The sequence below is a fragment of the Lagenorhynchus albirostris genome, chromosome X (genome assembly GCF_949774975.1).
Source record: "Lagenorhynchus albirostris chromosome X, mLagAlb1.1, whole genome shotgun sequence".
NCBI classification, from domain to species: domain Eukaryota; kingdom Metazoa; phylum Chordata; class Mammalia; order Artiodactyla; family Delphinidae; genus Lagenorhynchus; species Lagenorhynchus albirostris.
In genome coordinates, this window is record NC_083116.1 from 38816502 (window position 1) to 38840752 (window position 24251).

At 38.4% G+C, this 24251-nt stretch overlaps 1 protein-coding gene across 1 annotated transcript in view; it reads left to right on the forward strand.

The window, feature by feature from the left end:
• The first annotated feature begins 2953 nt into the window (after positions 1-2953).
• The window catches only part of RBM41 (RNA binding motif protein 41), a 69596-nt gene continuing 48298 nt past the window's right edge, over positions 2954-24251 (forward strand). The window contains exons 1-5 of the mRNA XM_060138127.1: positions 2954-3171; positions 5960-6076; positions 6639-6831; positions 7533-7737; positions 9619-9690. Of these exons, the coding sequence (XP_059994110.1) occupies positions 2954-3171; positions 5960-6076; positions 6639-6831; positions 7533-7737; positions 9619-9690 (805 nt within the window). The remainder of the gene's footprint in view (positions 3172-5959; positions 6077-6638; positions 6832-7532; positions 7738-9618; positions 9691-24251) is intronic.

Here is a 24251-nt window from a genome sequence, read left to right on the forward strand (position 1 = left end):
ACTCATCCCACCTAGTGGATTTGTAATGTAGTGTGTATCACTTCAGTACCAATAGAATGTATGTTTTATAGGAAGCTGTATACAAGTCTGGTGTGGTGGTCAGTGTAGTAATCTGTTCCACCCTTTGCCACCTTCCCAGGGGACAGACACACTAGCAACTTTGGTGTATTCTTCCATTTCCTTGTTGATCAATGTGTCAATTGGACAGTTTGGTTGAGCAGCAGAATTCAGCCCACCACCATATAGGATTTACTTAATGCAGGTTATGTTATGACCCACACTTTGTTTTTGCTTAGATTCCATCCCTGTTCTGTGCCAAAACCACAAAATGGTGCATGTTAGAGCTGCATTCATTCACCTGGGTGCTTCAAGAGCACAGTCATTTGCATATGCTAGGTCTTGGGTAACTCTAGTACTTTCCATGACATTCTCATCTGTTAGAAATTCTCAGGATAGGAAGTATGATGTCTTCCAGTAGCTGCTGTTTGGTCTTATCCTCTAACTTTGAGTGTGGCAATACAGACAGTTTGAATAAGTCTGAACCTACTGGATAAACTTGGAATATTTGCTCATAGATGACCACGCTGCAAGTGATTTTAAAACCATTCTTTTGGGCTTCCCTGGTGGCGCAGTGGTTGAGAGTCCGCCTGCCGATGTAGGGGACATGGGTTCGTGCCCTGGTCCGGGAGGATCCCACATGCCGCGGAGAGGCTGGGCCCGTAAGCCATGGCCGCTGAGCCTGCACGTCCGGAGCCCATGCTCCGCAACGGGAGAGGCCACAGCAGCGAGAGGCCCGCGTACCGCACAAAAAACAAAAAACATTCTTTTGTATAGTACTTTATAGTCACCCTATTCTGAAGAATTATTCCCATTTTACAGATGAGGAAACTGGCCTAGACCAGTTAAAGAATCTTAATGAAACTTACATAGTCTTGTAACTTGCCAAACAAAAGTTCAAGTCCAGGTTGCCTACTATGTTATATTGTCAATAACTGTGGGAACTGAGAATCCAAGCAGTGTGACCCCCCCAAACCCATGATCCTTTTCTTCTTTGGCTCTTTGTGATATAAGAAGGGTTCCCTTTAATTAAAAAATATATTGACTAGGTAATATAATCATGTGGTTCAAAATTCAAGAAGATAAAGTGAAAAGTTTTATCCCTCACCATCCAGTTCCCTTAACCCGGAATCATTTACTTATCACTGTCTTATGTTTTCCCAGAGGTATTTTATTGCCTATACAAGCAAACACATACATATATTCCTTCTTTTTTAAAAACTAAAATGGAAGAATACTATACACATCCTGCTGTACCTTGCTTTTGCACTAAATATATTTTAGAGATTGTTCAGTAGCAGTCCATAGAGAACTTTGTCATCTTTGGTACTGCTGCATAGTTTTCCATTGAATGGATGTATAACATTCATGGATATTTAAGTTGTTTCCAATATTTTGTTATTATAAACAAGGTTGCATGACTAATTTTATATATATACAAAATTTTATAATATATATAGTTTATAAAATTGTATAGCCTATAATTAGATATGTACACATAAAATTAATTTCTTGAGGATACATTGAGGATAAGTTGAATTCTTGCTTTAAATTGTGCATTTATGATTTAAATTGTATCCTCAAGTTGCCTTCCACAGAGGTACCAATTTATGTTTCTACCAGCAGTGTACTGAGAATGCCTGTTTCCCCTCAATCTCAACAAAACAAGTGTGTTCTCAAACTTGTGGATCTTTACTAATCTGGTGGGTGAAAAATGTTATTTTAATGTACTTTTAGAAAATAAACTTTATTTTTTAAGAGAAGTTTTAGATTCACAGAAAAGTTGCATAGTACAGAGTTCTGTATTCCTCCACTCAGTTTTATTTAGTGTTAACATCTTAAATAACTCTGGTATATTTGTCACAGCTAATGATAGATGTGATAATGATAATGATAGATAGATTATTAACTAAAGTGCATAATTTATTGATATTTCCATATTTTTTTACATAGGGCCCTTTTCTGTCCCAGGATCCCACATTACATTTGGTCATCATGTCTCCTTTGATTCTTTTGTGACAGATGCTCAGACTTTCCATGTTTTTGATGACCTTGACAGTTTTGAGGAGTACACATCAGGTATTTTATAGTCAGTGTACTTTGAAATTTACATGTCACTTGTGAGATTAAACATCTTTCTTTTCATGTACTTAAGGACATTTGTATTTCCATTTCCGGGAACTAGGAGCCCATTCTCTTAACCACTGTGTTCTACCACTCTCTTGATTCATTGTAATTATCAATAAAAACATTCATGGGCCTGAATACACGTGGGTTTCTGATTCTCAGGATAGGAAGTACAATGTCTTAGCCTCTGTTAGAGACAGAGGAGAACCATTTGTGCTAGTGACGTGGTCAAACTTGAGTCTGATCACTCTGGTAACACTGCAGAGGATGAACCAGAGGCTCGACTGGAAACAGCAGGTAGGTGGGATGCAGGATAAGAAGTCCTTGAAAGCAGAAGCAGGGTTGATAGGGACACATTCGAGGGAAATTAGAGGGGCCAGGATTTGGTGATACTGGATGAGAGAGTCAAGAAGTCAAAGGCGACTCCTAGGCTTATGAGCTGGATATTTTGGATGTTACCTTTAACCTATACAAGAAATCCAAGAGAAATACTTGAACAATTCACAATATACCGGTTGCTCAGTACGTACTCTGGGTTCCTAGCTATGCGAGACTACAATTCCCAGAGCCCTGCGCTCCACCACAATCCCCTTAGAGTCGGCCGCGCAGAGTTCTGGGACTCGAAGTCCGCGGCCTATTTACCCAAGTTAGAGCTAGGGGCCTGTGGAAACATGAAGAGGTAAGGGCTTGTCTGAGAGCAGACGGCGAAGGGAGGTCTGTTCTATCTTTTAACTCTTCAAGTGGCTTTTGTTACTTTGGGTTTGGGGTTATGTCACGTTCTGGGGACGCGGTTTCGTGTGAGCGGGAAGACAAAGGAGGAGGGAAAAGGGGAGACGGGCTGGACAGGCCTGTAGGGCGAAGTTCTGGAAGGGCCGCCGCTGCTGCCGGTCCCCGTAGGCATGTCCTCCCGGCACAGGCACCTAGGCAACGGCGCCGGCCCCGGGACGGATGCCGTGACTCCTTCCTATTTCAGACGGACCTACCCAGGTAAAAGGGTCTTGGCCGCTTGATGAAACCGGCCTGCGCCGGAGAAACGCGGGCCAGCTCCTCCCTGTCCCGCCCTACCTCCACCCCATTCTCAGAAAGGGGCCCAGGGTGGGCGCGTTTATTCGCAGTGTTTGTGTGTTAAAGAGGACTTTCTCGGGCTCAGAGACCATGTAGTATTTTCAGGTCTTAAAGTAAGCAAGTGATACTTTGTTGTTACAAATTTAGAAGCAGGGTGCCAAACCGGTTCCACGTACTGTAAGAAAAGAAAGGCACCGCTGCGAGCGGTTCCCCCTACTGGTTCTGCAGGAAATGGCAGCTTTAACGTGGCTGGTCTTTGTTGAAAGCCTGAGCTTACAATTATTGACAGTACACAAACCCTTTTTAAAGGATCCTCATTAAATTAGTTTTGTATTCATTCTGCAAGTAGAATAATCACTCTGGAATAGAGCGGTGCATTTAAATTCTTACTGGTATAATGCTCTCCTGCACTGTCAAGTTTCTGCCTCTTTTTCAAAAAAAGTTTCTGATTTTCCTTGTCTCAAAATGACTTTTAAAAAATGTTTATGATATCTTTCATACATGCAAAATAATGTATATATACAGGTTAAGGAATAATAATAGACTCGTACTCACTACAAGCTTTAGAAACAGAACATTACCAGTATCAGTAGCATGGATGCTGTATCATTTGATAACAGCAGTATCATCGATACAGTATTCATAGAACATTACCAGTATCAGAAGTCCCTTGTGTGCCCTTCCCTGAGTGCTTCTCTTCCCTCCCTGAGGGGATCACTAGCCAGCATTTTGCGTTAATCATTCCCTTGCTTTTTTCTTTTTAAATAGTTTTATCACATACGAATTTATATCTAAACAAAGTGTTGCTAGTGTTATCCAATTTTCAACTCTACGCAGACACATACTACATGAATTTTTTCTGTGACTTGCTTTTTTTCACTCCACATTTCTTTTTGAAATTCATGTGTACTGATGTATTTAGCTATGGTTTATTCATTTCAAAGCCACTTTAAACTTAGCAGGAACTTTCAGAATTCTAAACAATAAGTAACGATTAAGATACTGAAAATGAATTTTTGAAAACCCTGGGCCTATGGATACTTTAAAATTTCCCAAAGTTGGTATAAGTCTGTCTAAAGTATGGGAATCTTGCTTATAATTATGGGAGATACATCTTTTACGTCTCATCATAACCCCAGTAGTAAAGGGCTATTTTTTAAGAAAGGTATTTAATATTTATTTTCCTCATGGAATTAACTCACTTTGTTTTTGTCTTTTATAATCATTTGTTGCACACTTAAATGGTCCTGCTATTTCTTTACACTCAGAGTTTTTAATTATTTAGGGTTAGTTAGCTCATATTAGCATTACCTAGATTTCTACACAGTAGTGCTTAAGCTGTAAAATGTTATGACCCCCTTGATCTTTGTTTCTATACTCCCTTCTTTGGTAATCTTCTCCTCTCTCACAGCTCCAGATCCTGACAACACAGATGACTAAAGATTTCCATATGCAGCCTCAGACTCTTATCTATGCAACAGTTCTGCTATCACTTTCCTTTTAGCCAGTATCACATTGTCACCTCAGACTCAATATGTCTTTGGAGCATTCCTGATACTTCATGTTGGTATTTCAATTGTAATAGGTAGTTGACTCAACACGGCTAACACAATAATGACTTCCCTTTCCCAAACCATTTAGTCCATCTGGAACTTCCTCTTTAGTTCATTGGTCCCATCTCTCAGTTACACAGCTTGAAATTCAGGGTTATCTTTCACTTCTCCCTTACCCCAACCTTCAAAAGGCCTTTCTCATCTAACCCTTCCTTTCAGTTTCTATTACCACTCCAGTTTGTACTTCCATCACCTTATGCTCGATAAATTATAGTTTCCTAACTAGTTCTTCTGGTTTCTTTCTTACTATTCCATACTATTCCATAAGGCTTATTATAACCACATTCATTTTCCTAAACCATCGCTTGTACCATGTCACTTAACTACCTAATAAATTGCTTTCTACTACGTGTACATTAAGGTCCAGACCTCTTAGTTGGTGTATTTAAGGCCATTCACAGTCTGAGTCTAATTACCCTTCCGACATGATCTCCCAAGGCTCCCATACATGAATGCCAGCTAAATTGAACTTCTTATTATCCCCCAGAACGTATTTCTGTCTCTTCATACTCGTTCTCCCTGTTCTTTCCTTCATCATACTCAATCCTTCAAATGCCAGTGTAAGAATTACCTTTCCCAAGTCTTCATTTACTACCTTGCCTCCCAATTATCTTTCTTCTGTGAACTACTGATTTGGCATATGCTTCATAAAGAAGATATAAAAGATATAAAATCTTTCTTCCTCTCTCTCTCCCTCTGTCCCTCTCTCTCTCCCTGTCCTTTTCTCTCTCCCTCTCTCTCCCTCCCTCCCTCCCTCCCTCTCTCTCTCTCTCTCTCCCCCTCCCCCCTTCCCCTCTGCCCCGCACATGCACTCAACACATACGTATCTGTTACCTTCCCCTAAATAAATTGCAAGTTTTTTGATGATAAAGACTCTGTCTTGAATATCTTTGACTCCATCAGTACCTAGCACAGTGCATTCATTGTGTGTAAACAGGTATTTAGTTAATGTTTGTGGAATGAATGATAAAGGACAACAAATAGAGAAGTGTCTTTGAACAAATGGGATCACTAATGGTAGATAATATAGATAAAGAATATATTTTGAGATTAACTGTCTCTTCTACTTTCCACATATATTCTTGTATCTATTCCAGGGTAAATAGCTGTGTGAAGAGTGATGAGCATGTCCTGGAGGAGCTGGAAACAGAAGGGGAGAGGCAGCTGAAAAGCCTCCTTCAGCATCAACTTGATACCAGTGTCTCCATTGAGGAGTAGGTATTGGTTTTGCAAACAGACGATCATAGACCCTCACCTCCAGGTGACAGACGCCTCTTGAAGTCTGGATGTAACACTCCTCTCCCAGCCCGCTTTCCTTGGCAAACTTCTACTTATTAGGCAGGGTTTTACTTCTGTGTCTCTTCCTCTAGGAAGCCTCCCATATCCCACTCCGTCTGGGCTAAGTACCTTTCCTGTATCTTCCTTTAACATACATAGCACTTATAATCCAGTATTATCATTGCCTGTTTACTTGCCTCTCTTCTACAGTTCTTCCACAAAAGCAGAAACTGTTTTTATCTTTTTTACTGTTTAATCCTCAGTACCTGGCACAGTCTCTGATGCGTAGTAGGTACCCAATAAATAAATATTTGATTCAGTCATTAGTCCTGGATTATTGGTGGAGTTCCATATCATTACAGTGGTGCTTCAGCCTAGAAATAGTATGTGAGAGAGAAATTGCCACTGAGTTTCATTGTGCCTCTTAATGGCGAGCCCCATTTCTGTGAATTGTGGTAACCTGAAGATGTCCTTACTCTCTTCCTGCTTGTTTTGCAGATGTGTATCTAAGAAAGAGAGCTTTGCTCCTGGTACTATGTACAAGCCCTTTGGGAAGGAAGCAGCTGGGACTATGACTTTGTCCCAGTTCCAGACACTGCATGAGAAGGACCAGGAGACTGCTTCTCTCAGGGAACTAGGGCTTAGTGAGACAGAAATCTTGATTTGGAAGAGCCATGTTTCAGGTGAAAAGGTGAGTGGGGCAAATTTTTTCTGGAGAACAAAAAGTAAGATCTTTTCATTTTGGTACTGAGAACCTTTTCATTTTTAGTTCTCACAACACTGAGCTTTGTGTCTGAATCTTCTTTGGTTTTTAGGATAGGGACCTTGCTAAAAGAGAAGCTGCTCCTTGACTTTTTTTTTTTTTTTTTTTTTTTTTTTTGCAGTATGCGGGCCTCTCACTGTTGTGACCTCTCCCGTTGCGGAGCACAGGCTCCAGACGTGCAGGCTCAGCGGCCATGGCTCATGGGCCCAGCCGCTCCGTGGCATGTGGGATCTTCCCAGACCAGGGCACAAACCTGTGTCCCCTGCACGACAGGCGGACTCTCAATCACTGTGCCACCAGGGAAGCCCCTGCTTCTTGACTTTTTTCCCCCTAAACAAATGGGATTTTATTTATTTTTTTTAATTTTATTTATTTATTTTTGGCTGTGCCATGTGGCTTGTGAGATCTCATTTCCCTGACCAGATGTTGAACCCGTGCCCTCGGCAGTGAAAGTGCAAAGTCCCAACCACTGGAGCGCAGGGTATTCCTGCTCCTTGACTTCTTAGCTAACATGTCTGTAAATGACCATTTCTGGGCCCTGATCATTTTCTTTCTTGTTTAAGGCATCAGATTGTCACTTTTAGGGTGTGTCCTCTGTGATATATGCCATCTCATTTCTCTTATTTCAGAGGGCGAGACTTAGGGCAACCCCTGAAGCGATACAGAACCGTCTTCAAGATATTGAGGAAAGAATCTCAGAGCGTCAGCGCATCCTTTGCCTGCCACAGAGATTTGCAAAGAGCAAACAGCTGACCCGGCGAGAAATGGAAATAGAAAATTCTTTATTTCAGGGAGCTGATCGTCACTCCTTCCTCAAGGCTCTTTATTACCAAGGTATGTGATCGCCACTGACTTGATATGTTCTTTCACTGACAGGAAGATTTAACATCAGGGCATTAACTATGAAGAGTTAGTGAAGGGAGTAGGGGAAAGATGAACTATTGCTACTCTTGAGGAATGTATAGTCCCTTGAGAAAGACAAATATGTACCTAGTTAGTTGCAGTACAACATGAAAATTGCTATTGTAGAGACGTGAATAAAATGCTGAGGGGACACAGGGATAGAACATCTAAGTCTAACTGGGGGAGTCAGGAGTTGACATTTGTACCAAGTCTTGACTGATCAACAGGCACTTGTCAGGTAAATAGTGGGGAGAGGGCATTACAGATAGTGGGTGAGTAGGAATAGGATTGTGAAAGAACCTGGTGTGTCTAGGGAACAGTGAAAAGTTCAGTGTGGCAGGAAGTATAGGACACAGTGAAGACTGACAGGAGATGACGCTGGAAAGGTAGGTGAGGCTAGATTGTGAAGGGTCTTTAGGTAGAACTATAAACTAGCACAAAATATATAGATAAATGGTGTGTGTCTTAACCAGAAAGAATGGGTTTAACAGGTAAGTTTTGCTAGGCACTGTGGAAGGTATGCAGAAGTTTAAGAAATGGTTCCTGACTTTGTGCCAATTGCTGGTTGGAGAGAGAAACATAACATTTAGTAACAATGCTAGATACAGTTGTTAAGGGCTGTAGGAGTTCAGAGGAGGGAAAGGCCACTGTGCATTGACTGGCATTACTGAACATGGCCTCTCAGAGGAGGTAAAATTTAAATGTTCTTATAATACCACCAAGTCTTCAGGAGAGGGAAAGGCATTTCACTAGCAGCAGTTGTCGCAAGCACTATGGCATGTTTGGAGTTGTCGTGAGAGACAAGGTTAGAAAGGAAGCTAAAATTTTTGAACTTTATTTGGCAGGTAGTATAGACCTATACAGAGTTCGTTATTCAGTTAGTCATTTTGGATATGGTTAAAGGTCTTTGAGCCAGGGGTAACATGATAAAAGCAGTATTTGAAAGTGATTAATCTAGTGGCCAGTAAGTAGGATGCACGAAAGGGAGAACTGGAAGCAGAACAATTTAGGAGGCATTACAGTCATTTCAGCAGGAAGAGCTGACTAGGATGATGGCAATGGAATAGGAAAGAGAGGTAGGTATGATTATAAGAGACATTACAAAAGAAGAATTGGTAAAACTTGTTGACTGAGAATGAAGGTCAGTGGAGAGAAATGTGTCAAAGATAGCCCAGGTGCTTCAACGCTGTGTAATTTAACAGTCGGCAAAATTAAGGAAGCCTTTATGGGGAAATTTTGAGGAAAGATGATGAGTTTGATTTTAAACATGTTAAATTTGTGAGACCGCAGGATCATCAAATGCAGATATCGAGGAGGCTGTTGGAAATGCAGCAGTGAAGCTCAGGGGAGAGGGCACAACTAGATCCATAGAATTGGGGCTCATCTATGCTTAGACCATAGGTAAAGCCAACAGAATGAATGAATGATTTGTTAGAGACAGAGAGACCATAGACATGGAAGAGCAGTGGTGAAGGAAGGAAAGAAAGAATGAACAAACAGCCTTTGGTGGAGAGACATTTATAGCATACTGATTAAGAACATGGGCTCTGGAGGCAGACTGCTGGGAACATCCTGGCTCCCCCCGCTTACTAGCTATAAGATGTTGGCAAGTTACTGCTCTATGCTTCATTTTCTTCATGAGAATATTAATGAGAATATTAATAGTAGCTATGTTTTAGGGTTGTTAGGAGAATTAAGAGAGGTAATACATGTGAATCACTTAAAGCAGTACCTGGTATTTGGGGTGGGTGGGTGGTATATGAATCTGTTCTGTTTCCTATCTTTGAAACTCCTTGCTTTACACCTTCACAGCATACCACAAAAAGACAAGTGCAGACAAGTACATGACCTCAATGAAGAGGAAGATAAAATTAGGCACAAAAGGCAAGTCGAGAGTTTTCTTACAGTGTTAGATTTAGGAATGTAACCTAGGGTCCCAGACTTCTAAGTTGAGTTCTTATTTAATTCCATATTCAGTATATGACAATGTTTATAGGACATGATCCACAGGGAGCATATTATCCTGATACAGAATATTAAAGAGAGGAGTTAGTAGAAGTTGTAATAAAGCTTTTACATTTAGTGTTGTTGATATTTTTCTCTATACCTTTAAGTTATTATACCAGACATAAAATGACCTTAATGAATTTTAGATCCTATTTTGTAACTAATTCTGAATACTTTTATTAATCAGTAACGTATAACTATTGATGATGATATAATAGCTAATATTTTACTTTTGAAATGAACTTAAAATAAAATTGCCTGTTTATTTGGGGGGGGGCTATGTGTACAATTCTGTGAATTGTAAATCGTGTAAATCACATAGATTCATGTAACCACCACCACAATCAGGATAGAGAACAGCTCTATGGCCCTCAAACTTCCTCATAGTATCCATTGATAGTCACTCCCAACTCCACCCATAATCCCTGGCAATCACTGATCTATTCTCCATCACTGTGATTTTGTCTTTTAGAGAACGTCATATGAATGGAATCATACAATATATAATCTTTTGAGAGTGACTTCTTTCACTCAGCATAGTGCCTTTGAGATTCATCCAAGTTGTGTGTATCATTCATTTTGCCGAGTAGCATTCCATTGTATGAATGTTCCAGAGTTTGTCTATCCATTCACCCATTCAAGTGCATTTGGGCTGTTTCCAGGTTGTGGTGATTATGAATAATACTGATATGAATATTCTTGTACAGGCTTTTGTGTGAACATAAAATTTTTATTTCTCTAAGGTAAATATCTAGGAGTGGGATTACTGGGTCATATGGTAAGTGTTTGTTTAACTTTATAAGAAACTGCCAAACCATTTTCCAGAGTGGCTGAACCATTTTGCATTTTCACCAGCAATGTATGAGAGTTCCAGTTGCTCTACATCTTTGTCAGCATTTGGTATTGTTGGTATTTATTTTAGTTATTCTAATAGCTGTGAAGTCTTATCTCATTGTAGTTTTAATTTGCATTTCCTTAATGGCTAATGATGTTGAACATCTTTTCATATGCTTATTTGCCATCCTTATATCCTGTTGCTAAAGTGTCAGTTCAAATCTTTTGCTGTTTTTTAACTGAGTTGTTAATTTTTTCCTGATGACTCTTGAGAGTTGTTTATGTATTCTAAACACAATTCTCTGTTGGATATATGATTTGCAAATATTTTATCCCAGTGTGTAGCTTGCCTTTTCATTCTCTTAACAGTGTCTTTTGCAGAGCAAACTTTCTTTTATTGTGGTAAAATATACCTAACATAAAACTGACCATTTTAACTATTTTTTAAGTGTATTAAGTATATTCACATTGTTCTGCAACAATTGTAACCATCCATCTCCAGAACTTTTTCATCTTCCCAAATGGAAACTTTTTACCCATTAAACACTAACTCCCCATTCTCCCTTTCCCTCATCTCCTGCCAACCCCCATTCTGCTTTCTGTCTCTGAATTTGAATCCTCTAGGTACCTCATGTAAGTGGAATCATAACAGTGTCTTTTTGTGTCTGGCTTATTTCACTTAGCATAATGTCTTCAAGGTCATCTATGTTGTAGCATGTATCAGAATTTCCTTCCTTTGTAAGGCTAAATACTATTTCATTGTATGTATCTACCACATTTTGTTTATCCATTCATCTGTCAATAGACCCTTGTGTTGCTTCTACCTTTTGGCTATTGTGAATAATGTTGCTGTGAACCTGGATATACAACTATCTGTTCCAGTCCCTACCTTCAATTCTTTTGAATATATACACAGAAGTGAAATTGCTGGATCATATGGTAATTCTATGTTTAATCCTTTGAGGAACCACCATACTGTTTATAGAGGCTATACCATTTTAAATTCATACCAGCAATGTACAAGGGTGTCTTTTGCCCATTTTTTAGATGAGTTGTTTATTTGTTGTTGAGTTGCAGTTCTTTATATATTCTGGATATTACTCCCTTATCAGATATATGATTTGCAAATATTTTCTCCGATTCTGTGGGTTGCCTTCTTAGTCTGTTGATAGTGTCCTTTGATGCACAAAAGTTTTTATTTTTGTTGAAGTCCAATTTGTCAGTTTTTTTTTTGTTCCCTGTGCTTCTGGTGTTATATCCAATAAATCACTGTCAAATCTAATGTCATAAACCTTTTTTCCTATATTATCTTCAGAGAGTTTTATAGTTTTAGCTCTTATGTTTAGGTCTTTGATCCATTTTGAGTTAACTTTGTTTATGATATAAAGGGTCCAAATTCATTTTTGCATGTTTGATATCCAGTTTTTCCAGTACTACTTGTTGAAACGACTGCCTTTCCCCATTGAATGGTCCTAGCATACTCTCTGAAAATCATTTGACTGTAAATGAAAGAGTGTATTTCTAGGCTCTCCATTCTATTCCATTGGTATGTATGTCTGTCTTTATGCCAGTACCACACTGTTTTAACTACTGTAGATTTGTAGTAAGCTTTGAAATCAGGAAGTGTAAGACCTCCAACTTTGCTCTTCTTTTTCAAGATTGTTTTAACTCTTTGGGTCCCTTGAGATTCCATATGAATTTTAGGATGGATTTTTCTTTTTCTTTTTTCTTTTTTTTTTTCGGCCATGCCGGGCAGCTTGTGGGATCTTAGTTCCCCAACCAAGGATCCAACCCAGGCCCACGGCAGTGAAAGCACTAAGTCTTAACCACTGGACCACCAGGGAATTCCTGGATTTTTCTATTTCTGCAAAAAACGTCATTGGTATTTTGATAGGATTGCTTTGAATTTGTAGATCACTTTGGGCAGTACTGACATCTTAACAATATTAAGTCTTCAATCCATGAACATGGAATGTCTTTGCATTTATTTCATTTATTTGTATCTTTAATTTCTTTCAGCAACATATTGTAGTTTTCAGTGTACAAATTTTTTTGCATTAATGCAAATATTTTAAATTTTGATACAGTCCAGTTTACGCATTTTTTCTTTCATGGATTGTGCTTTTCTTATGTCTAAGAACTCTGTCTAATACCAGATTATGAAAAAGGATTTATTCCTTTACTTTCTCTTTTTCTTAAACCTTATTTTTTATTTTTATTTTAAATTTTTGGCTGCATTGGGTCTTCGTTGCTGCACATGGGCTTTCTCTAGTTGCGGCGAGCAGTGGCTACTCTTCGTTGCAGTGCGCGGGCTTCTCATTGTGGTGGCTTCTCTTGTTGCAGAGCACGGGCTCTAGGCATGCAGGCTTCAGTAGTTGCAGCACGTGGTAGTTGTGGCTCACGGGCTCTAGAGCATGGGCTCAGTAGTTGTGGTACACGGGCTTAGTTGCTCTGCAGCATGTGGGATCTTCCCGGACCAGGGCTTGAACCCGTGTCCCCTGCATTGGCAGGCAGATTCTTAACCACAGCACCACCAGGGAAGCCCTATTCCTTTATTTTCTTCTAACAGTTTTATGGTTGTATATTTTACATTTAGATCTATGATCCACTTTGACTTACTTTTTACATAAGGTGTGAGGTTTATGTTAAAGTTCACTTTTTTGCTTATGAATGTCCAATTATTCCAGTACCAATTGTTGAAGAGAGTATTCTTTCTTCATTTACTTGCCTTTACATTTTTGTCAGAAGTCAGTTGACCATATATTTGTGTTAATAATTAACATGATAGTTAATGGTGAAAGACTGAAATCTTCCTTCCAATACCAGGAATAAGACAAAGATGTCTACTCTCACCACTTCTATTTACAGTGGAATGAAATTAGAAATCAATAATAGAAGGACGTTTAGGAAATTTACAAATATGTGGAAATTAGACAACACTCTACTGAATAACCAAGGGATCAAAAAGAAGTTAAAAGGGACATTAGAAAATACTTTGAGATGAATGAAAAAAAAAATAACAAAACTTAAGGAATGCAGTAGAAGCAGTACTTAAGGGGCTACCTAAAGCTGTAAATGCCCATATTAATAAAGGAGAAAAGTCTCAAATTTATAATCAAAACTTCCACCTTAAGAAACTACAAATCTTTGTCCAAACCCACAGAATATACAATACCAAGAGTAAATGGTAATGTAAACTATAGACTTGGGGTGATTATGATGTGTCAGTGTAGGTTCATCATTTATAACAAATGTCCCACTCAGGTGAGAGATACTGATAATGAGGGAGGCTGAGCATGTGTGGGGGCAGGGGAGCATGTGGGAAGTCCCTGTAACTTCCCCTCAATTTTGCTGTGAACCTACAGCTTCTCTAAAAAAATAAAGTTTAATGAAAACAAAACTACAAAAAGAAGAGCAAACTAAACCCACATCAAGCTTAAGGAAGGAAATAATAAAGATTAGAGCAAAAATAAATGAAAAAAAGAATTAAAAAATAGAGAAAATCAAGAAAACCAAAAGTTGGTTCTGTGGAAAGATCAACAGAATTCACAGTCCTTTAGCTAGACTTACCAAGGAAAAAAGGGAGACTCAAATTTCTTGTACCCTGTTCTACTTTGATTCTTTTTTGCATGGAATATCTTTTTCCATCCTTTTACTTTCAACCTTTTTTTTTTTAAAACAAAACAAACCAAAAAAAAGTGTGTCTCCTGTAGACAGCAAATAGTTAGATCATGTTTTCTTTTTTAAATCATTTTTTAATCCATTCTTCCAATTATGTAGAGTGTTAATTTATATTTAATGCATTTAAGTGGAGTCTGTTGTTAAGGTAGGATTTACATCTGCCATTTTGCGATTTATTTTCCGTATGTCTTGTATCTTTTGTTCCTCTATTATTCAGTTTATTCCTTCACGTTAAATAAGTTTTTACAGTATGTCATTTTAATTAACTTGTTGCTTCTGTTACTTTCTGTTACTCTTTTAGTAATTGCCCTGGGAATTATAATTAACACCTTAGCTTAAACAAATTTGTATTAAAGTGCCAACTTAATTTCAATAATATTAAAAAACTTTGTTCCTTTTTAGCTCTGTTCTCTCCTTCTTCCTTTGTATTATTATTGTCATACAAATGACATCTTTCTAGATTTTAAGCCCACCAACAGAGTTTTATAGTTATTGCTTTACACAGTTATCTTTTAAGTCAGATGGAACAAGAGTTACAAGGACAAAAATGTTTATAGTGTCTTTAATGTTTACCTATGTAGTCAAATTTACTAGTGTCTTTGTGTGAATTTGAGTTACTGTTTAGTGTCCATTTATTTCCGTCTGAAGGACTCCCTATAGTTTTTCTCATAGGGCAGATCTTCTACTGGTGAACTCTGTCAGTTTATGTTTATCTTGGGATGTTTTAATTTCTCCTTTAGTTTTAAACTATAGTTTTTTGCTGGACATGGAATTTTTGGTTGGCAATCTTTTTCTTTTAGCAGATAAAATATGTCATCTCACTGCCTTTTGGCCCCTTGTAATTTCTATTGAGAAGTCAACTAATAATCTCAGGACCCCTTGTCCATGGTGAACCTCTTTTTTCTCACTGCTTTCAAGATCCGTTTTTCATCTTTTGCTTTTGACAGTTTGACTACTTGTCTTAGTGTCTCTTTGGACATACTCCACGTAGGTATCTTCGTGTTTATCCTACTTGGAGTCTGTTGAGGTTCTATGATGTATGGATTAATGTTTTTCATCAATTTGGGGAAGCTTTCAGCCATTAACTCTTCAAATATTCTTTTTACCCCTTCTTCTTCTTCTGAGATTCCATTATGCATGTGTTGGTATGCTTGCTGGTCTCCCATAGGTCCCCAAGGCGCTATTATTTTTTCTTCATTCTTTTTTCTTTCTGCTCCTCAAATTTAGTAATCTTCGTCAGATGAGGTAGTTGACATATCTTCAGGTTTGATGATTCTTTCTTCTGTCAACTCAGATCTCCTGTTGAGCCCCTTTAGGGTATTTTTCATTTCAGTTATAGTACCGTTCAACTCGAAAATTTCTATTTGATTCTTTATTATAACTTCTATCTTTATTTTTATTCTCTGTTTGGTAAGATATTCTGAAATATTCTTTTATTTCTTTATAAAATGATTTCCTATAACTGTTTGAATAACTTATGATAACTGATTTAAAGATTTTTCCTGAGAAGCCCAATGTGCTTCCTCAGGGGAGTTTCTATCAGCTCTTTCTTTTTTCCTGTGTATGGACCATACTTTCTTGGTTTTGGGGGGTTTCGTTTTGTTTTTCTCAGTGTCTTTGTCTTAGTCATCTCAGGCTGCTATAACAAAGTACCATAAACTGGGTGACTTATAAACAACAGATACTTATTTCTCACAGTTCTAGAGGCTGGAAATCTAAGATCAGGGTTCCAGCATGAACAGGTTCCGATGAGAGCCCTCTTCTGGGTTGCAGACTGCTGAATTCTTGTTGGATCCTCACATGGTAGAGAGCAGAGAGAGGAACCAAGCTCTGATGACTCTTATAAAGGCACTAATCCCATTCCTGAGGGTTTCACTCTCAGGACCTCATCTAATCCTAATTACTACTCAGACATCCCCATCTCCTTTTATCATCACACTGAGGTGTAGGGATTCAAGATACGAATTTTGGGGGGACACAAATATTCAGTCCATTACAGTCTTATAATTTTTTTTGTTGAAAATTAGACATTTAAAATGATATTATGTGACAACTCTGAAAATCAGTCAACCCCTCCCCACCCAGTGTTTGTTGTTGTTGCTATTTGTTTGTTTAGTGATGTTCCTGGACCAATTCTGTCAATTTTGAATTCTTTGTCATGTAAAGCCACTGAAGTCTGTCCAGTTAGCATAGTGGCCCACTAATGATTGGAGAGTTTTTCTTAAATGTCTTGAATCAAGAACTCTACCAGCCTTTACCAATGCGCTGTGTGTGTCTGCGTCTGTGTGTGTGTGTCTGTGTGTATCTGTGTGTGTGTGTGTCTGTGTGTATTGGGTCACTCCTTCAGTGCTCAGGCGGCCAGTTTGCAACTTGGTCTTCAACTTCACTTCCTGCTTATGCAGAGCCTCAAGATCAGTCATAAGTGAGAGATTAGTGACTTCTCAGGCCCTTACTTTCCTTGGCATATGCATAGCCCTGCACGTGTACCTTACCTTCTAGAGTCCCAGGAATATGTCTGAACATTTCAAAGCCCCCTATGGATATCGCATTCCCTATTTTTCTTTCTTTTTTTTTAAATTGTGGTAAGAATACAACATGAGATCTACCCTCTTAACAAACTTTTAAGTGTACAATACAGTATTGTTAACTATAGGCATAATGTTGTACAGCAGATCGTTGGAACTTAAGTCATCTCATATTATTGAAACTTTATAACCATTGAATAGTAACTCCCCATTTTCCCCTTTCCCCTGGCAACAACCATTATACTCTTGGCTTTGATATTTGTGATTTCAATTCTTTTGGATAAATACTCAAAAGTGGGATTGCTTTATCATATGGTATTTCTATTTTTAATCTTTTGTGGAACCTTCATACTGTTTTCCATAGCAGTCATACTATTTTACATTCCCACCCAAAGTGTACAAAGATTCCATTTTTCCAGATCCTCACCAACGCTTGTTATCTCTTATCTTTTTGATAATAGCCATCCTTACAGGTGTGAGATGATATCTCATTGTGGTTTTGATTTGCATTTCCCTGATGATTAGTGATGTTGAGCACCTTTTCATATACCTGTCGGCCATTCATATATCTTCTGTGAAGAAGTGTCTATTCAAATACTTTGCCCATTTTTTAATCAGGTTTTATTTTTATGCCATTGAGTTGTAGGTGTTTCCTATATGTTTTGGATATTAACCTCTTATCAGATATGTGGTTTGCAAATACAGTTGACGCTTGAATAACACAGGGCTTAGGGGCACTGACCCTTCGAGCAGTCAAAAATCCATGTATAACTTTATATTCAGCCCTCCATATCCATGGTTTCACATCTACAGATTCATCCAACCACAGGTCTTGTAGTACTATAGTATGTATTTAGTGAAAAAAAAATCTGCATTAAGTGAACCTGTGCAGTTCAAACTGGTGTTGTTAAAGAGTCAACTGTATTTTCTCCCATTCTATAAGTTGCCTTTTTACTCTGTTAATTTTTTCTTTTGCTATGCTAAAGCTTTTTAGTTTGACGTAGTCCCACTTCTCTGTTTTTGCTTTCGTTACCTATGTTTTGGAGGTTATATCCAATAAATCATTGCCAATACCAATGTCAAGAGGCTTTTCCCCTGTGTTTTCATCTAGGAGTTTTAGAGTTTCAGGTCTTATTTTTAAGTCTTTAATCCATTTTGTTTTGTTTTTGTGGTACGCGGGCCTCTCACTGTTGTGGCCTCTCCCGTTGCGGAGCACAGGCTCCGGACGCGCAGGCCCAGCGGCCATGGCTCACGGGCCCAGCCACTCTGCGGCATGTGGGATCTTCCCGGACCAGGGCACGAACCTGTGTCCCCTGCATCATCAGGCGGACTCTTAACCACTGCACCACCGGGGAAGCCCAATCCATTTTGAATTGAGTTTTGTGAATGGCATAAGATAAGGGTCCAGTTTCACTTTTTTGCACAAGGATATCCACTTTTCACCATTTGTTGAAGGGACTATCCTTTCCCCATTGTGTATTCCTGGCACCCTTGTCAAAGATCAATTGACCATACATGTGTAGTTTATTTCTGGGCTGTCTATTCTTTTCTACTGGTTCATACATCTGTCTTTAAGCCACTACCATACTGTTTTAGTTGCCATAGCTTTGTAGTATATTTTGAAAGCAGGAAGTGTGATTTCCCTATGTTTCGTATTCCTTATGTTTCCTTTTAAGTTTTTTTTTTTGTCAGCCTCTTGTTAGCTCCAACTGATAATGCCATCTCAAGCAGCTGCAGTGTTAAACAAGCCCCACTGATTGGTTTTGACATGATCTAGGGATGGGCTGTTCCACAGAGTGAGATATGAACCAAGTCAAAGACAAACCCTCGGAGTGTAGCTTTTCATTGAGGTGCTAGGAAAGTCAAACAGTGACAGTTCTCTGAGGATGGTCCTTTTGGGGAGCACCAGAACTGCTCTGCTTCCTCTAGTGTCAGTTAGGCTGCTGTTTTTCACAACTATCATAGTGGCTACTGAAAAACTGGAGAGAGGGAAATGGGATTATGGAAGTTAAAGTGCCACAAATCTTACTATTCTGACTGCTACTCAGCTGTTTTTCTTGAATAACTGTTCCTCATATTGTTGCAAGCCTTTACTTAATTTCCAGACTTATCAAAAGTTTGATTTTGACAACTTTTGCCGGTGTTCTTTTTGCTTTTATGGAGCAGCAGATTTTCAGAGGTCCTTACTCCAACATTCCAGAATTGCTTTCTCTCCATTTTACTTTTATCCTATCTATATTGTTATATTTGAAAGTGAGTTTCATATTTTGAAAAAAGCGAGTTTCTTAAAGAATGTAGGTGGGTCCTTTTTTTTCACTTCTTTATTGAGATGTATTTTACATACCATAAAACTCATTTTAAATGTACAATTCAGTGGTTTGTAGTAAATTTAACAGAGTTGTTCAACCATTACCACAGTCTAATTTTAGAACATTTTCATCACCCTAGAGATTGTTTTCAGTCACTGTTTCTACTTCCAGCCCAGGCAGCCACTGGTCTACTGTCTGTCCCTATGGATTTGCCTATTCTGGACATTGCATATAAATGGAATCATATAATATATGGCCTTCTTTAACTTAACACAATGTTTTAATTATGTCTAGAACTAGTACTTTTCCCAGTACTGAGGGATTTCCCAGTACCAATGGGCTTTGTGTGTAAGCTGAAGACATCTTCAACAGTCAGCTAAGCAGTTGATAACTCCATTGTAGCCTTTACTCCCTGCTTGCGCAGAAACTCAATATTAGTCAGTGGTGAGAGCTTACAGATTTTTCAGGTCTTTCCTGAGCACACACAAAGCTCTGGCCATGTGGACAGTCCTGTGCACATGCATGGCCTTCTAGATTCCTAGAAATATGTCGGAGCTTTTCAGAGCCCCCTAAGGACATTTTATTCCCTAGGATTTCCTTCTAAGCTTTTTGGTTAACCTATTGTTTGTCTCAGCTACACCACCTCAGCTAGCCAGAAAATTCAACAACTGCCTCTGATTGTTTTTGACAGAAGGTCTCGGGAAAAAGGCTGTTAGCACTGGATGAATTTTGAGCTGAGTCAGATAAAGAGAATGTTGCTTGTGTGATCTTCCAGGGAACCACTAGACAGATCAAGTAATGACAGTTCTCTGGGAATGGGGCTTTAAAGGAACTCCAACTCTGTTCTTTCTTCTTCAGCGGTTGCCAGGCTGCCGATTTCACTGTGATTTGGGGTTGTTGGTCTTCAAGGTTACTAACGACATGAGAGAAAGGGATGAGAAAAAGGCAAGTTAAAATGCCACAAAACTTATTATTCTTACTGATATCCAGCTATGTTTTTTCAATAAATGTTTCCAAGATTGGTTAGTTTTCAGAGTTCTGAAAAAGTTGATTCTGACATTTCTGCCAGTGTTCTCATTGCTTTTATGGCAAGAGAAATTTAAGAGGTTCTTTTTTTTTTTTTTTGGCTGTGCTGGGTCTTTGTTGCTGCGTGCGGGCTTTCTCTAGTTGCAGCAAGGGGGGCTACTCTTCGTTGCAGTGTGCGGGCTTCTTATTTTGGTGACTTCTCTTATTGTGGAGCATGGGCTCTAGGTGTGTGGGCTTCAGTAGTTGTGACACGTGGGCTCAGTAGTTGTGGCTCGTGGGCTTTAGAGCACAGGCTCAGCAGTTGTGGCACACGGGCTTAGTTGCTCTGCGGCATGTGGGATCTTCCCGGACCAGGGCTTGAACCCGTGTCCCCTGCATTGGCAGGCGGATTCTTAACCACTGTGCCACCAGGGAAACCCCAAGAGGTTCTTAACTCTGTCATTTTCACTGACGTCCCCTTTCTTAACAGCATTTTCTGAAGCTTGAGAGTTTGTGATTTTGGTGAAGTCTAATTTTTTTTATGACTTCTGCTTTTGGTCTTGTAACTAAGATTTCTTTCTAACCCAAGATCACAAAGATTTTCCTCATATGTGTTCTTCTAGAAGATTTATAGTTTTAGCTCCTCATACATTTAGGTCTATGAACCATGTTGAATTAATTTCTGAATTACACATATGGTGTAAGGTTAGGGTTACATTCATCTCTTTGCACATGGATATCCAATAGTCCTGCCACTTTTCATTGAAAAGACGATCCTTTCCCAATTAAACTGTCTTGGTACTTTTTTAGAAAATCAATTAACCATAAATGTATGTGTTTTTAAACGTTTTCTCTTTATTCTTCTACTTGTTTTTTACCCTGTTTACTTTTCAGCAATTTGATTATGCTGTGTCTGGGCATGAGTTCTTTGTTATTTCAAATTCTAAGTTTCTTACCTATTCCAACTGCTGCTTTGTAGTTTTCATTGTCTTCATGTACTCCATGCAGTCTCTCTAGGTTTTATAGCTGTATTCAGTGGGAGAGGCAAAAGTGTACTTACTTAATCTTACCTGGAAACAATTCCTAATAGGGGGCTTATTTGTGCTACTCCTTATGCTAAGCATTTTGCACATTAACTCATTTCAGCCTTAGCCCTATAAGGTAGTGGCTGTATTACAATTAATGAAATTGAGCTTCTGAGGGGATAAGTGACTTTCTCAAGGTCAGTTGTTAAATAACCATGCTAGGACTTAAATCTAGGTCTGTTCTTACATAAAAGTCTGTGCTCTTGATCATGGCATTTATATATGTGGTTTGAAAAGATTTTTTGCCTTTTTAAGTGTGATTTTACTATATCTTGAGATAACTGTGTGTGTGTGTGTGTGTGTGTGTGTGTGTGTGTGTGTGTGTGTAATACATATCCCATTTTCTAAACTTAAATCAGTGGAAAACAACATATATTATCTCTGGAAATATACTTCCTCTGAAATCTTAAACTCCAGTATACTACTCTTAACCACAACCTTTCTCTTATCCTTCTGACTCTCACAACTCTCTTACACTCATTTTACCATTTCTTCAACCCTGTTGAAATCTCCAGTTCCTTGACCTTTTAATTTTTTCCCAATCTGTCATCCCCTTCCTGTCTCCTCTTCCTTCCACATCTCACTTAGACTCCATCATCCATTATTTACCCAAGTTCTTGCCACTGAATCATTCTCCTTGCTTCCTTGTCTGCGTATCATACCCACCCAGCAAATCCTCTACCCAGAATCAATCCAACTAATTGCCTTCTTTCTTTATTTATTTATTCATGGCTTTTGAGCACTACTAGAGAAAAATAGTATAACTTTGTTGATTAGTGCCTCTACAAATTCCTCATTGCTGGTATTGTCTAGAACCTTCTTCTTTCTTCAGCAATCTACCTCCTAGTCCCTGGTCAGCTATTTCATTCCTTATAAATGCTATTTTAGATCTTCATTACTCTTTCCTATCCTACTGTTTCATTATTTTTAGCAGATAGTCTTCTTTCCTATTTCAAAGAAAACAATGCCATCAGTAAGAACCTTCATCCACTTTCTGCCTGACTTTCTGATAACTTCCATATCTTAGCTATCATTTTCTTCAGTCTCAACTCAGTGCTAGGGACATCCTTTCTGCCTAAGGTTAATCTTTATTCCTTTGTGCTGGATCCTACCCCTCTTATCTCCCCAGGGACCTTAGTCAGTTATCCCCAGTATTATTTCTTTCCTTTCAAGATTTTAACATGATTTGTACCATTTGCCAGTGTCCATGGTGTATGTACTCCTACCATGAACTATCTTTAAAAAATGATAAAAACAAAAAATGCCCTTCAGTTGTTTTGCTACTTGAGCAAACAGTACGTTTAGATTCTCTGCCTTCACTATATACCATAACGAGTAGCAATTGGTTTAAAAATGAAGTATAAAAATTGAAGCCCTAAAAAAGATAGGATTAAACTACATATGTTAATATTTTTGATATCCAAATGGGAAAATATTTTTCCAATATTTAATGAAAAATTTTAAACACAGAAAATTTGAAAGAATTTTATCACAAACACCCAGTGATAACTGACTAGATTATAACATTAATATTTTACTTATTTATCACATCTGTCTATCCCTTTATCCATCTATCAAACCATCTTACTTTATTGATGTATTTTGAATAGATTGCCAGTGTAAATATATGTCCGCCTAAATATGTCAGTATACATATTGTTGACTAGAATTACATATTTACATTTTTTTCTTTTGATATAAAATTTCCATGCAATGAAATGCACACATCTTAAGTATTCATTTGCTGACTTTTAACCAATGTATACATCTTTGTAGTGATGTGTTGGTAAATGTTTAACAGCCAGCTCTCCAGAAAAAGAGACTCTTATATGTATCATTTGCCAGTTTTCGTGATGTACACATTCCCACCATGGCCAGTTTCAAGCTACCAATGTGTTATCACTGAACATGGAGTCGGGAAGTGATGCACACAATCATTGGGCCATGTTCAACACACCACTGCATTTGTGTAACCTAACCCTTATTAACACATAGAAGATTACCCTCACCCCAGAAAGTTCCACCATACTTCTCAGTAATTCCCATCCCACTCTCCTAGAGGCAACTAGTGTTTTGATTTTTTTATGCTATAGATTAGTTTTGCCTGTTCTAGAACTTCAGATAACCAAAACCATACACTATATATTCTTTGTGTAAGGCTTCTTTAACTCAGCATAATATTTTTGAGATTCATTGATATTGTGTGTATCAATAATTTTTCCTTCTCTATGTAAAATAAAATTTCTTGGAAGACTTTTCTAAAATCACTGTATTATTTTTCTAGTGCTGCCATAACAAATAACTACAAATCTAGTGGCTTAGAACAACAGAATTGATCCTTTCACGGTAGCTAGAAGTCTGAAATCAAGTTGTTGGCAAGGCCATGTTCTTTCCGAAGGTTCTAGAGGAGGATAGTTCCTTGTCTCTTCTAGCTTCTGGTGATTGCCAGCATTCCTTGGTGTTGCAGATGCATCATTCCAGTTCTTGCCTCTGTCATTGCATGACAGTCTCCTTGTGTGTCTATGTTTCTGTGTCTTCACATAGCCTTCTTATTAAGGACACTAGTCTTTGAATTTAGGATCCATCCTAATGCAGTATGACCTCATCTTAACTAATTACATCTGCCAACCCCCTATTTCCAAATAAAGTCACATATTCAGGTGCTGGATGGACATGAATTTTGAGCGTACACTATTCAACCCAGTATAGTCAGCCCTGTGGCCTCCACAAATTCATATCTGTCTCACGTGCAAAATATATTCACCTCATCACAACATCCCCCAAAGTCTTAACCTATTTCAGCATCAAGTCTAAGTCCCAAATCTCATCTAAATATCAACTCAAAAAGTCCAAAATCTCATTATCTAAATCATCTAAATGAGGTGTAAGTGAGACTCTTGAGTATGTTCCATCCTACGGCAAAATTCCTTTCTGTCCAGAGACCTATGAAACTAGACAAGTTGTCTGCTTCCAAAATACAATGATGAGACAAGCATAGG